This window comes from Physeter macrocephalus, chromosome 7 (assembly GCF_002837175.3).
Source record: "Physeter macrocephalus isolate SW-GA chromosome 7, ASM283717v5, whole genome shotgun sequence".
NCBI classification, from domain to species: Eukaryota; Metazoa; Chordata; class Mammalia; order Artiodactyla; family Physeteridae; genus Physeter; species Physeter macrocephalus.
This window is the reverse complement of record NC_041220.1, coordinates 9,853,319-9,868,406: the sequence shown is the minus strand read 5'-3', so window position 1 is coordinate 9,868,406 and position 15,088 is coordinate 9,853,319. Positions and strand designations below refer to the sequence as shown.

General features: G+C 39.7%; 1 protein-coding gene across 14 annotated transcripts in view; it reads left to right on the top strand.

The window, feature by feature from the left end:
* FAM13A (family with sequence similarity 13 member A) overlaps positions 1 to 15,088 on the top strand; it is a 381,052-nt gene that overhangs the window by 17,246 nt on the left and 348,718 nt on the right. For all 14 annotated transcript variants that reach the window (XR_003680461.2, XR_008617746.1, XR_008617749.1 and 11 more), the window contains exon 2: positions 11,937 to 12,126. Coding sequence is in view for 6 of the 14 variants with exons in the window: in XM_028491594.2 (XP_028347395.1) it covers positions 11,937 to 12,126 (190 nt within the window). In the remaining 8 variants the exon portion in view is untranslated. The remainder of the gene's footprint in view (positions 1 to 11,936; positions 12,127 to 15,088) is intronic.

Genomic DNA, 15,088 nt, shown 5'->3' with positions numbered 1-15,088 from the left:
CGTGCCGTGGAGCGGCTGGGCCCGTGAGCCATGGCCGCTGAGCCTGCGCGTCCGGAGCCCGTGCTCGGCAACGGGAGAGGCCACAGCAGTGAGAGGCCCGTGTACCGCAAAAGAAAAAAAAAAAGAAAGGTGATAAAATTCACAAGATTTTTATTGGATTTGTTTTTAATACTTTCTTTAACATTTCAATAATTCCAGGTAACATAAGGACTCTTTAATAAATGTTTTCTAATCTCAGTGGTGGAAATTAGTTGAACTTATTTGTGAGATATTCAGTGATCTGAGATATTTTAAGTATATGTTTATTTGGATAGAGAAATCGGTTCTGCTTTTACATCTTAATTGAACCTAACTTTTCTATGCATGTCTAAAGATCCTTAGATCTTAACTTTTCAGATCATAGACCTCAGAGAATATGTTTTCTCAGAGAGAATCAGCTATACATATATCTCCATATCCCCTCCCTCTTGTATCTCCCTCCCTCCCTCCCTATCCCACCCCTCTAGGTGGTCACAAAGCACTGAGCTGATCTCCCTGTGCTATGCAGCCACTTCCCACTAGCTATCTATTTTACATTTGGTAGTGTTTATATGTCCATGCCACTCTCTCACTTCGTCCCAGCTTACCCTTCCCCCTCCCCGTGTTCTCTTTCTGACTTACTTCACTCTGTATGACAGACTCCAGGTCCATCCACCTCACTGCAAATAACTCAGTTTCATTTCTTTTTATGGCTGAGTAATATTCCATTGTGTATATGTGCCACATCTTCTTTATCCCCTCATCTGTGGATGGACATTTAGGTTGCTTCCATGTCCTGGCTATTGTACATAGAACTGCAATGAACACTGTGGTACGTTTCATGTACTTTTAAGGACTCATGATCCTTGGATTTCAGGTTAAGGAACATTGTTTAGATCTACAATACACATTGATAATATATGCTCTAAAGCATAACTAGTAAGGATAACTAATAAGAAATCCAGAAAATTCTTTGGGCTTTTAAAATTAATGAGCTACATTTGGAAAAATTGATTTATAGAAAGTTTCTGATTTTCTTGACTTAACAGTACATTTAGTAAATACTGGTTGACGTTCTAACAGAGCATTATTTGAAACTGATTTTTTTTTTTCATCTCATGTAAAAGAAGTACATAGATAGGTATTCCAGGTGGATTCTGTGATGTCATCATGATGCAAGTCTCTCTCTTTTTTTTTTTTTTTTTTTTTTCCCTATTTTACTGTCCTTAGAGCTTAGCTTCTAGCTTCTGGGTTGCTGCCTAGTCACAGGATGGCTATCAGGCATTGCAGCTGTGATCTAAGCAGAAAACAGGGGTATAGGAAAAAGACTGAGTTGGCCTCCCTTTTAAGGAGTCTTTCTGATGGTCCTGTTAACAACTTCTGTTTATATCTCATTGGCCAAACTTAGATATGTGATCATCCATATCTACAAGGATATGCTGCTACAGAGAAGATGGGGTATATTTTAACTGGTCAATTTGCTCCCCACCCTCTCCAACAAAATCAGAATTCTGTCAAGAGAGAAGAGAGAAATTACCCATCAATAGGCAACTGTAAGCTCTGTCACAGTGTCCTTTTAAAGAATTGGTTACCACAGAGAAATTCTTATTCGGTGATTTTCAGTATTGACTGTCTTCTCGTTGTATAATAAATGCTTTTACATATCTTCTACGTTATCTTATTAAACTCTCATAACACTTTAAAGTAGGTAGTGTTATTGTAGCTCAACAGATGAGGACCCAGTGTTGTAGATGAAAACTTGTATAAGGTCAGCAGGCTCAATGTGAGGGGATCTGGCTGCAGTATTGTCCTCCTGGTGATACATAAGCTTGACTTAGCTCTTGTGGCTGGACAGAGAGCATGGGTGATCCTTCTTTAGGGGTGCATTTGCCCCCCCTCCTAAGCTCACACTCAACCCAAGAGGCTGACATCTCCAGGGAAAATACCCAGTGGCAAAACCGTGGTTTAAACCCAGGTACCCTAATTTCCGACAGAGTGCTTTCCCACTCTGATGCAACCCTATCCGAGCTAATAGGATTGTCCACGTCTCTGTGTAAGAATATCCCCACAGCTGTTATTGTTAATTTTTAAATTGCAATTTGAAGAGAACATATTCCTTTCCCTCCTAATTCTGCTGTCAAAAAATGGTATTACTCTTTCTTAGGCATGGAATCTCTTTGAGAGGTCTCTGTTTTTTCCCCAATTTTTTTATATTATTACTTTATTAAAGTAGAGTTAATTTACAATATTGCATTAGATTCAGATGTATAGCATCGTGATTTAGTTTTCTTTTTGCAAATTATATTCCATTATAGGTTATTACAAGATATTGAATATAATTCCCTATGCTATACAGTAAACCCCTGTTCCTTATCTATATTAAGTATAGTAGTTGTATCTGTTAATCCCATACTCCTAATTTGTTCCCCCCCCATTCTCCCTCTCCCCTTTGGTAGCCATAAGTTTGTTCTCTATGTCTGAGTCTGTTTCTCTTTTGTAAATAAGTTCACTTGTATCATTTTTTAGATTCCATTTATATATGTTATCACATAATATTTGTATTTCTCTGACTTCTTAATATGTTAATCTTTAGGTCCATCCATGTTGCTGCAAATGACAATATTTCATTCTTTCTATAGCTGAGTAATATTCCATGGTGTATATATATATATCACATCTTTATGTATTCATCTGTTGATGGACAATTAGGTTGCCTCCATGTCTTGGCTATTGTAAATAGTGCTGCTATGAACATTGGAGTGCATGTATCTTTTCAAATTCGAGTTTTCATCTTTTCCAGATATATGCCCCGGAGTGGGATTGCTGGATCATGTGGTAACTCTATTTTTAATTGTTTAAGAAACCGCCACACTGTTCTCCATAATGACTACACCAATTTATTTTCCCACCAACAGTGTGCAAGGGTTTCCTTTTTTCCACGCCCTCTCCAGCATTTATTATTTGTAGACTTTTTGATGATGGCTGTTCTAACTGGTGTGAGGTGATACCTTATTGTAGTTTAGATGTGCATTTCTCTAATAATTAGCGATGTGGAACATCTTTTCATGTGCCTGTTGGCCATCTGTATGTTGTCTTCGGAGAAGTTGTCTTTTTAGGTCCTCTGCCCATTTGATTGGATTGTTTTTGTGATATTGAGCTGTATGAGCTGTTTGTATGTTTTGGAAATTAAGCCCTTGTTATTGTTTACAGATATTTTCTCACATTCTGTGGGTTATCTTTCTGTTTATGGTTTCCATGGCTGTGCAAAACCTTTTAAGTTTAATAAGGTCACTCTCTTTTATTTTTGCTTTCGTTTCTTTTGCCTTGGGAGACTGATCTAAAAAAAGTATTTCTGCAATTAATGTCAGAGAACAATTTGCCTGTGTTCTCTTCTAGGAGTTTTATGGTGTCATATCTTAAGTCTTTAAGTCATTTTGAATTGATTTTTGTGTATGGCGTGAGGGAACATTCTAGCTTCATTGATTTACATGCAGCTATCCAGCTTTTCCAACACCACTTGCTGAAGAGACTATCTTCTGATGTTTCACTGTTAGTGTAATGAAACACAACAGGCTTCTGTATATTAATCTTATATCCTACTACCTTGCTGCATTATTAGTGCTAATAGTTTTTGTATGGAGACTTTAGGGTTCTCAATATACAGTATCATGTTATCTGCAAATAGTGAGTTTTATCCCTTCCCTTAGAATTTGGATACCTTTAATTTCTTTTTCTTGTCTGATTGCTGTGGCTAAGATTTCAAATACTATGTTGAATGGAAATGGCAAGAGTAGGCATCCTCGTCTTGTTCCTGAATTTAGTGGGAACGCTTTCAGCTTTCCACCCTTCAGTATTAGGATTGGTTGTGGGTTTGTCATAAATGACCTTTATTATGTTGAGATGTTCCCTCTGACATCTACTTGAATGAGAGATTTTATCATGAATGGGTGTTGAAATTTGCCAAATGCTTTTCCTGTGTCTGTTGAGATGATCATGTGGTTTTTGTCTTTCCTGTTGTTAATGTGGTGTATCACCTTGATTTGTGTATGTTGAACCATCCTTGTGACCCTGGTATGAATCCAACTTGATCATGATGTATGATCCTTTATTGTTGGATTCAGTTTGCTAATATTTTGTCGAGGATATTTGCATCTGTATTCATCAAAGATGCTGGCCTATAATTTTCTTTTTTTATAGTGACTTTGTCTGGCTTTGGTATCAGGGTGTTCATTTCTTCTTTTTTGTTTTTCCTTTTGTGATTTGGTGATCTTCTTTTGTAGTATGCTTGAGTTCCTTTCTTTTTGGTTTTTGTGAATCTCTTGTATGTTTTTGACTTGTGGTGACCATGGAGTTCAAGCATGTTGACCCATAACTATACTACTTGTTTTAAACTGATAGTCACACAGACTCAAACACATTCTAAAAAATCTATATTTTTATACTTTCCTCCCCCCTCATTTTGTGATTTTGATGTCCTATTTTACATTTTTATGCTTATACTCTTACTGTATATTGTAGTTAAAATTGCTTTACAATTTTTTTTTTTTTTTGCGGTACACAGGCCTCTCACTGTTGCGGCCTCTCCCGTTGCGGAGCACAGGCTCCAGACGCGTAGGCTCAGCGGCCACGGCTCACGGGCCCAGCCGCTCCGTGGCATGTGGGATCCTCCCGGACCGGGGCACGAACCCGTGTCCCCTGCATCGGCAGGCGGACTCTCCACCACTGCGCCACCAGGGAAGCCCCACTACCTCCTTTTTGAGCTCAGGCTCTGGTAGACTGGAGAGATCTGTTTCACTGTTTGTCTTTCAGAGAATTTCTCTTGTTCTTTTAATTGGGAGTAGTTCCTGTGCTTTTTCATTTTACTTATTTCTCTTACTCTCTGAATTTAGGAGAAACAGTTACCCACTGTGGTCTTGAAGGGCTGTTTTTATGTGGGAGTATCCCTGTGCAGACTGTGAGTCCAGTATTTTTGGTGCAAGGGCTGTTTTTGGTATGGATGCCTGCTGTGTCTTTCCTCAGAGTGTGCTGGCTGTTGTCCCCTTGATAAGGATGTGTTTGGTGGTGTGGTGACCAGGGCCTGCACCGGATGTTGAGTGGGGCCTCCTCTTTGCTCTGTGGTTGTCACAGACCTGTCGGGGGCAGACTGTGCTCCCCAGTTGTTGGGGTAGAAGCCCCCAGATCCGATGCTAAGCTGTAGTGTGAGGTGGGCGGGACTGGAGCACTCCCTCTGGGAAAGGAGCCTCTGCATATTCCTCCCCAGGAGCTGTCAGCCGGGACCTATGGCTCTGTGACACCACCTGCCACCCGACAGCCTCCGCTGTGGCAGCTCCGATAATCTGCTTGGATGTCGGTTCTACCTCCTGTGTATGCATGCTCCCAAAGCGTGAGCTCCCAAAGCGTGAGCTCCCAAAGCTATGCACACTGTGAGAGCACCAACTGTAGGCCCAGGGGTCGGCCCCACCTCTGCGCGTGCACACCCTCAAATTCCGCTGCTGTGGCATTACACCGAATAACCTTTACAATAATTTCATCTAATATCCAACACATTTAAATTTCCCTAGTTGTCTCAAAGAGGCAGTTGGCTAGTTTTTTGTTTTGTTTTTTTCAGTCAGGAACCAATCAGTATTCATAGACTACATTTGAACTTTGTGTAATTTCTTTAAAATCTGGAACCGATCTTTTCCTTATGACATTGATGTTTTGAAGAGTCCAGGCCAGTTGCCTGTTAGAATGTCCCTGATTCTGAATTTGTCTGTTTCCTTACAGTCTCTTTTAACTTGTTCTTTTAGCTCCTGTTTTACCTGTAAACTGTTAGATTTAGAGGCTAGATTAGCAGCAGCTTAAACATTTTTGGCAAGAATATAAATGATGTGTTCTGCATGTTGCATCACAGGAGCACGTAATGTCAGCTCTTCGTGATTAGTGGTGATAAATTTAATCTTCTGAGTTAAACTGAGTACACCCAGATATCAATTGTAAAGGTACTTTTTTTTTTCCTTTGCAAATATCATGTGATCTTTGACACTGTGAAAATCCTGTTCTCAAACAACTTTTCACCTGATGTTTTAGCATCCACTGTCAATCTTTGACAAAATTATTTGTTAAATGATTTGTGGGAAAAAGGTGATTTTCTAATTCTGTTGTTCCTTCTGTATTTAGCTGCAGCATGTTCTGTAAAGCAGACTTTTACTTTGGTAAGCCCATTCTTTCACTCTTCTTAGTATCACTGTTGATTCAGGGCATTTTATTTACATAATATTTTATAATCGTTTATAGTTCTTATTCCTGGTGCTCCAACTGTCCCGAACTTGGCCAGTAGGAACCCATTTAAGCTGGCCCACAGGTCTTTTTGACACACCCCATTAGTCCTTGAGCATTGCCACGCCTTCTGGAACAAGCTGTCTCAGGCTCATCTTGTGCTTTCCTCACACCCGTTTTGCTTGATGGTGGAGTGGCTTTCTATTCTACACATTCCTGCTTAGATGTATCAGTGCTAGCCCCAGGTGCAAAGAGTTTTAAGGTGCACAATTCTGAATTTAACCAGTAGTATAACTTGATTGTCGTTCAAAGTACCTTAAATTCATGGTACTTAAATTTTTGGAGGATTGCCTTAAGGAAATACAAGCCGTTGAATTCAGTAATCTAAAATCGATTTTGTTTTAAGCTCTGTAAAGAAAGTGCTGCATGTAGTCTTGTCCCCTTTGGGGGCTTGTAGAACCACCAATATTAAAGGTTCTGGAAATACGATAGTCTGTCATGGTTAAGAGCTCATGTGTTAGAGCCAGAGCACCTGGGGGTTATATTCTTGCTATAAAACTTTCTTAGGCAAGTTTCTTTTTCTTTGTGCCTTAGTTTTTGTGTCCAAATGGGAATAGTTAAGAGTACCTACTAAAAAGTTAGTTTTGAAATTTAGAGATGTTAATTTTAAAGCACTTAACCACAGAGTCTGGCACAAAATCGGCACTTAATAAATGTTAGCTGTGGTAAAAACTCAAGGCTTCTGAAGCTCATCCTGTTTACTAGATTGATGAAAACCTTCTCTATGCAGGTTCTAATATCAAATATTGTTGTCGCTTCTGAGCATATCTAACTTTATTTTAAGGAGACCAAGAAGCTCAAATAATCCTATTTTTCTCAGCTACAAGAATAGGAATTTTGTTTTGTTTTGCCTTCTCTATGCAGGTTCTAATATCAAATATTGTTGTCGCTTCTGAGCATATCTAACTTTATTTTAAGGAGACCAAGAAGCTCAAATAATCCTATTTTTCTCAGCTACAAGAATAGGAATTTTGTTTTATATTTAGCACGTGGACTGGACTTCCCAGCATATGCTTCTTGAGTACCACTACATCCTTCGTGGAGACAGCATTAAGCATGTGTCCTCTGGACTCAGATGGCCTGGGCGTGACTCCTGGCCACACCATATCCTTGATGGGACCTGGAGCACATTACTTGGTGTAAAATGAGGGTCACAAAAGGATCTTCCTTCCTAGTGTCACTTAATCAGGATTTAAAAAGGGAAGCCATCTAAGGTATTTGCAAGTGTGACTGACATACTCTGTAAACATTCCATAAAAGTTAGCTGTCATTATCATTCTGATTTTCTCATTATCTAAAACCCTGGTTTTCTGTTTGTTCTGATTAGTCTTTTATTTATTTTTTTTTTTGGAGTACTTTTATCAGTTGGGGTGTGTGTGTGTAGAACAGAAGTGGGTTCTGGCTAACTTAAGCCCAAAGAAACTTTACTGGAAAGTTAGAGTAGCCCACCATGTAGAAGGAACAGCTGAAGGACCGGTGTCAGAAAGGGGCAGCTGAAGGCCCACGGCAGCTCCAGTGATGCAGGTGGCAAGAGGCACATCATGGTTAGTTAATCTAACCATCTTGTGAGAGCACTGCAGCTGGAATAAATTAGCTGCATCCATTTTTTTCTCAAGCTCCAGTGGCCTGCAGGACGAAGGGTCTCATTGACCTGCGAGGGCACCAGAGCCCAGCTCTTGCTAAAGGCAGGGCAGCGGTTGTAATTGGCAGCCTCATCAAGGATGTTCACAGTGAGGGTGCGGTCATTCCCCCAAAGGCAGTCAGGATTTGTCACTAGAAAAAAGGGGAAGTGACGACTAAGTGGTCCCCACATCAACAAATATTCACTGCTGTCCTGGTGCATGTATTTTGTGAGCTATCTTAACTATTTTTTATCACAAATAAATATAGAAAAACAAGGTCCCAGCATGCAATTATAAAAACGAATATTGACATAAAATTCAGGTGACATGGGCTCTAGGCTCAACCCTTTCTCTCTGAGTTCACCACAAGTTTTGGGGTCCTGGTTTCCTTATTCCTAAGGTGATATTATAAGCACTACCCCCTACAGATTATTCTAGCAGTAAACCCCAAGGTTCTCAGTCTTTTTAAATGTGGGAACCTATATTACTTTTACACACACACACACACACACACACACACACACACACGAGTCCAGTTTCCAAACTCATGTGATGTATGGCAATGTATGCAAACAAAGGTTTAAACAGTTAAGTTTGACTTAGAATACCTCAGTTAGTAACTTTCTTTTTCAACTTATATTAGGTCAAGAAAGGTAAAATGTGTGTTTGAAGGGAAGCTGAAATTCCACAGATATTGACATTTATAAAGAGAGAGTGATGTTATCATTGTATAAAGGGAAAGTAATTTCAATTTAAACGGAATTAATCATAAATGGCTTTCCATTTCCTCAGTTATTTTATTTCTTCTGTGAGTAGGGAACTATAGAATATTTCTTATAACCTACCAGAAAGGATTTTTTTTTTTTTTTTTTTTTTTTGGTGGTATGCGGGCCTCCCTCTGCTGTGGCCTCTCCCGTTGCGGAGCACAGGCTCCGGACGCGCGGGCTCAGCGGCCATGGCTCACGGGCCCAGCCGCTCCGCGGCATGTGGGATCTTCCCGGGCCGGGGCACGAACCCGCGTCCCCTGCGTCGGCAGGCGGACTCTCAACCACTGCGCCACCAGGGAAGCTCAAGGATATTTTTTTAATATTTGTTCTAAGCCCATCAGTGAAGAACTGATTTGGATGTCTCTAAAAATATAGCTGTTTTTTTCCATTGTGGTTGTCTTTAAACAGTATTTACCTTTTAAAAAGTATTAACCTAAATTAGATTACCAATTAATAATCAGATGTTCCGTTATTACTATAATTACATATAAACTTGCTTTGTAGTATGGCTCTGTACTGAGTAAACAGATAGTTTAATTTGCAATCAGTTCAAAATGTGTGAGGTTAACTGCATGTCTCATCCTTGAAAATATTGAGCCATAATGCCAAGATTGCTTATTTATGCTATTAATAGGAGGCACGACATAATGACTGTACTTGAGTAAAGGACAGAATATAAAACAGGGCTGTTAGCCGAAAGAATGTCACATGTAGACAGGATTTCTAAGAGAACCTTGAATTTCTGATAAAAACTTGAGAAATTCAGATACTAACATGCAAAATGATTTTATGTTTATCTTTCAAAAGTCATACGTATATATTTTAAGAGATTGAGATACACGGAGAATAATTAGGTCGTCAGACTATCTACCAACCACAGGCCTAGACCATGGTGCCTTCTTCAGCAGCAATCTTTAGTCCGCGAGAACACTTGAGTACAGGAGTGGTTAAGTATCTCTCAATTGTTCTGAGAAGAAATCAGAATAATTTCCTGGAAGAATGATGATGATTATAACAATCAGTACTTACTGAGTATGCCAGACACCCTCCTCATTCTTCTATGTATATGAGCTCCTCCCAACCTTATATGTTCCTATGAGCTAGGGACTCCTGGTATCCCCATTTCATAGATGGGGAAGCTGGGTGTAAGTGACTTGTCCAAGGTTGCACAGCAAATGAGATCAGAATGGGATTCGAAACAGGGAGTCTGGTCCCACAGTCCACACTCTAAACCAGCGGGCCCCAACCTTTTTGGCACCAGGGACCAGTTTCATGGAAGACAGTTTTTCCACGGGGCAGGCGGTGGGGGCTTGGCGGGGTGATGGTTTAGGAGGTGATGCGAGTGATGGAGAGCGGCAGATAAAGCTTCACTTGCTCACCTCCTGCCTTGTGGCTCGGTTCCTAACAGGCCGGTAATGGTCCGCGGCCCGGGGGTTGGGGACCCCTGCTCTAAACGACTCTGCTATCTTGTGTCTGTAAGAAAAGAAGAAGATAAGACATGTAGGATTTAATCTCATTGTCAGCTGTTTCTGATGCAACATTTGAGACTATTTTCCCAGTTTCATTTTTAAAGGTTACTTTTTGGCTTCTTACTCACCAGAGAGACCTGGTTGACTGAAATTTCCCATGTGTTCTTTTGAAAGGTATTGATAGGTTTTTAAACTTACACGCACAAAAATAGTAGTGGTTACAGATTTGACTTAGTTAAGTAACTTCCTCGGTAACAGAGGTGAGAGTTCTTGCCCATACGACTCTGCAGTAGCTAACATTATGCCTTATTTATAGTATTAATAGATAACTAAATCTATTCTATAACTTTATACATTTGCTGAATTGTCACTAGGGAAATCTGGCTTTCAAATATGACCTATTAAAAGTTGCAGAGATGTCCATGAAAGTTGGCCTGATTCTACAGATTGTAAGTTTCAAAATCAAATTGAAACTACAGGGAACCTACTAAAAATCACAATTGTAGAATTATCTTCGTGTAATTGTCATGTGTCACATGTAGAATTTATCACAGTTTGTGTTATACACAAACTGCACTTTAACATTAATATAAACTTAAATTAAGGAGAGGAGCGTGGACTTAGAGTATGATAAAACTCTTACCAGTTCCATGACTTTTACCAAATTACTTCTTAACTCTTTGATCTTTCTTTCCTCATCTCTACAATGGAGGTAATGTTTCTTCTTTCAGATTGTAACAGCTACATTGAGCCTACACTTATAATATTGACACTTAGGTTAGTTGCTGCATTCCTTCTCAGAAAGGGTGTGTTTCCCCTAATCTGCTTCCTCTGTCCTCAAATAAAGTTTTTGCTTTTTGCCATCTTTTCAGTGTTTAAAGTTACAGATACATACATTTATGGAGGACACATGCTGTTTTTTTTAAAAAAAATATCCCTCATGTAGTTTTATTAAACCATATTAAAATTTATCTTTTAAAATACTTCCTTGGGGAAAAATTTTCTATTAAAAGGAAGAAACAAATTTGTATGAAGTTTTCAGCGTGGTGATAACTTGAATTGATTGACTGTAAATTGCATTTTTTATTTATAATATGTACAATCTTGTGGAAATTTTTAAAATTGTGATTACCTGAAACATTGCTATTTCGGAGATTAAAGCATTGTGAACTTCAAAGAAAACTGAGTTGATTTTTATGTGCCAAAATATTCCTGAGATATTCAGATATAATCAAATCAGAGAAAGAAATGTTCATTCTACACATACATATTTTTTTTTTCTAATCCTTCAAATTAAAGCAACCTTAAGATGACATTGAGGTAAATTTTCGTCCTCAGTAACATCTTACTATTTCAGGATCTGCATGGGGTTTCGGTGTTCTGATAAGTGTTTTATTTTCCTGTTAACGAGGTTCTTGTGAGTCACACCCTGGTTACTGTAGTAATATATCTTAGATACTGCAGTGTATTGTTCCCTCTCTTAGCTACGCTTAGGTTGTGGCTTTAGGTGCCTCATTATTTTTCACTCCTTTTAACCATTATATCAGTGTACACCATTCCTAACACTGAGCAACACGTGAGAGATGTTAGGGATTTGGGTTTGAGCTGAAGTAAAAATAAGTGAAGACCACTACTCTGCAGGCCCCGAACGCTTACCCTTTGATTCAGGTGATTCTGTAGTAACCGTGCAGCCTCCTGTGGTAAACATGACCGACTGCTCTTTTTTCTTCCGCTATTTTAAGCAAAGTAAAGCAGCAGTTCGGCTGAAAGAAGACATGAAAAAGATTGCGGCAGTGCCACTAAACGAGCAGAGGAACGCCACCTATACAAAGTTATTTGGAGTCAGTCTCCAAGACCTCCACCAGCACGGGCTGACTGAGAACGGCGTTCCAGCTGTCGTGGGGAGCATAGTGGAGTACTTGACCATGCATGGTAAGTCCAGTCGTGTTGTAATTCTCTTGCTTTGTGTGAATTACTTCATCATGCATTATTAGAATATTCCCTGAAACACCTTAATTAGAATAGTCAATTATGGCATAATACACTTTGCCCTTATAAAAGGATGTTAAGGGCATTATGACCGCTTAACATTCTTTTGAAAATGTTTAGTTCACCTTACCATGGAGAAGTCACTTTAATTATTGAGGTCTCTCGTTTGGAATTGTTCCTCGTCTTAAGTGCTAAAATACACTGTTTTAATCTTAACAGCGAGTTCTCCTGATTCATGAAATTCCCGCTATGAGTCGATCAGTTTTAATGTAACAATACTTTTTGAGTAGCTCTTTCAGCTTGAGGTCATGAACTTACTGAATGCCTTCATTTCCTTCAAAACTCAGTGAGAATACCAAAAAAAAAAAGTATGGTATATAACCTAGTACGGTGTTGCGGTTGGGGGGGGGGGTCATTAACTATTGGGATGATACCATCAATTGTGTAAAATAATTGCAGAGTGCCACAGTACGTTGCACGATAAAAAGATAAATTATATCTCTCTTAGTTGCTGAGAACTATTACGTTTTATAGCTTTTTAAATTATTGCATTTAAAATAGAACTTGGAAACCTGGATAATCTGAGACAAGGAGGCTTATCAAACTAGGGCAGTATCGTGGGAGAACTCCAAACGATATAATAAATATCAATAAACTTTAAGAGATTTGTGAAGAAGGTATGCAGAGGGAAGAGCTTGGAATTCTCATTTTCTCTGCTGAAACAACATTTCTACACTAAAACAAGACTCACTGCAGAGTAGAATATACCATTTGTGGGCATTTTCAAAGGTAAAACTTGAGACTTGGAAGAAATTCTGTACTTCGCACAGTTTGCTTCCGCCCTTGAATCTTGCTGTGATTCCGGGTCCGTTCCTCCTGCTGAGAAGGCGGCTGCATTGGAAACGCCTGAGAGGCATGATACGGCCTTTCTTCTGTAGGAGCATGTGTCTGCTTGTGACAGGGACTATATGGCAAGACAGTTCAGACCTCAGAAGGTTGTCAGGTGTTTTGTGTTCGTTGAAAAACAGCTCTTTTTTCAGGTTACTTGGTATGTAGATGACAAAATGGTATTTTGTTCTGAAAACTGAAGAGCCAGGTTTGTATTCTTAACCCCTAGGCGTTATGTCCTTGTTTTTGGAGGAAGATAGCTGCAGGAGGGTGAGATTCTTAGAGAACAGCTCTGAGTGTGTTCAAGTACTTTAAACAGGTTAAATACAAAGGTGTTATACGCAGCATGGCAGGAAGATGGGCCCTTGGCTTAGAAGATCCTGAAGCCAGATGTTGCGGAGTTAGAGCTTTGACAGGACTCATTTACACACTCAGTGTGAGTAAAACTGTATCCTACTGGCTTAGCTACAAACGGATCTCTAGGTAATTCATTTAATATCTTAAATAGGGTTGTTCAGTATTACTCATTTGGATGCCAGAGTGTGACCACCTAAAATAATATTTTGGTTTTGGCATCGTTAGTATTCTGACCTTTTATGCAGCAATGATTGAATAATAGCCTTTTGAGGTTACTCTTATGTAAAATCATTTTCACTTTTAATCTTTTTAAAAGTATTGCATATTAATATATTTATGTGGTTCAGAATTCAGAAGGGTATATAGTGAAAAGTCTCTCCTTCCAAGCCCTGTCCCCTGACCATTCATTTCCCCTCCCAGGAACAATATTACTATACTACTTTTTGCTATGTTCTTACAAAGATATTTGAATATATAAGCAGATATGTGTATTTTTTCCCTCTTTTAACATAGCACACAGTGTACACCGTTTATGAATCCTCTTTAAAAAAAAAACAAAACAAACACACACTCGGGACTTCCCTGGCGGTCCAGGGGTTAAGACTCTGCAATTCTACTTTAGGGGGCATGGGTTCGATCCCTGGTCGGGTAACTAAGATCCCACATGCTGCACAGCACGGCCAAAAAAAAATCACTCTACAGTCTATTTTGGAGACTGTTCCATTTTTCATCAAGAGCTTTCCTCATTTAATTCTTTTTTTCCCCTGCACACTATTCCACTTTATGTTTGTATGTGTCACTGCTTTAACAGGTCACATCCTGATCAGCATCGAATTGTTTCCAGTCTTTTGATGTCTACAAACAGCGATACAGTGACTGACCTTTAACATGCATCTAGCACTGTGATGTGTCTGTAGACTAACCTTTAGAAGTGGACTGCTGGGTCAAAAGATAATGTGTACTTATAATCAGCCCCAGGAGTTAAAATAAACCAGTTTTTTATAGTCACACCATCAACGTATGAAAATCTGGGAAAAATTTGAATTAGAGATTGCTTTTCTTCTGCCTCTCCTTGGCATACGCTTAGCTGTACTTTAATAGGGTGTGTTCAGGTTATGCAAAACTAAATGTCTTAGTGGGCTCAGTCAGTCATTCTTAACCAGGGATGTGAAATGGTCACTAGTGGAATCTTTTCAGAATACCCACGCAATTGGCAGTACCTCAGATCTACTGAATCAGAATCTTTTTTGAAAATTTATTTATTTTTGGCTGTGTCGGGTCTTCATTGCTGTGCGCGGGCTTTCCCTAGTTGCTGCGAGCAGGGGCTACTCTTCGTCACGGTGCACGGGCTTCTCACTGCGGTGGCTTCTCTTGTCGCAGAGCACGGGCTCTAGGCATGTGGGCTCAGTAGTTGTGGCTCGCGGGCTCTAGAGCGCAGGCTCAGTAGTTGTGGCTCGCGGGCTCTAGAGCACAGGCTCAGTAGTTGTGGCTCACGGGCTTAGTTGCTCCGTGGCATGTGGGAATCTCTCTGGACCAGGGCTCGAACCCGTGTCCGCTGCATTGGCAGGCGGGATCTTAACCACTTTGTCACCAGGGAAGCCCCTGAATCAGAATCTTGATAGGGCAAACTAGGGTAGGGCACCTGCCCTGTATTTTGAAA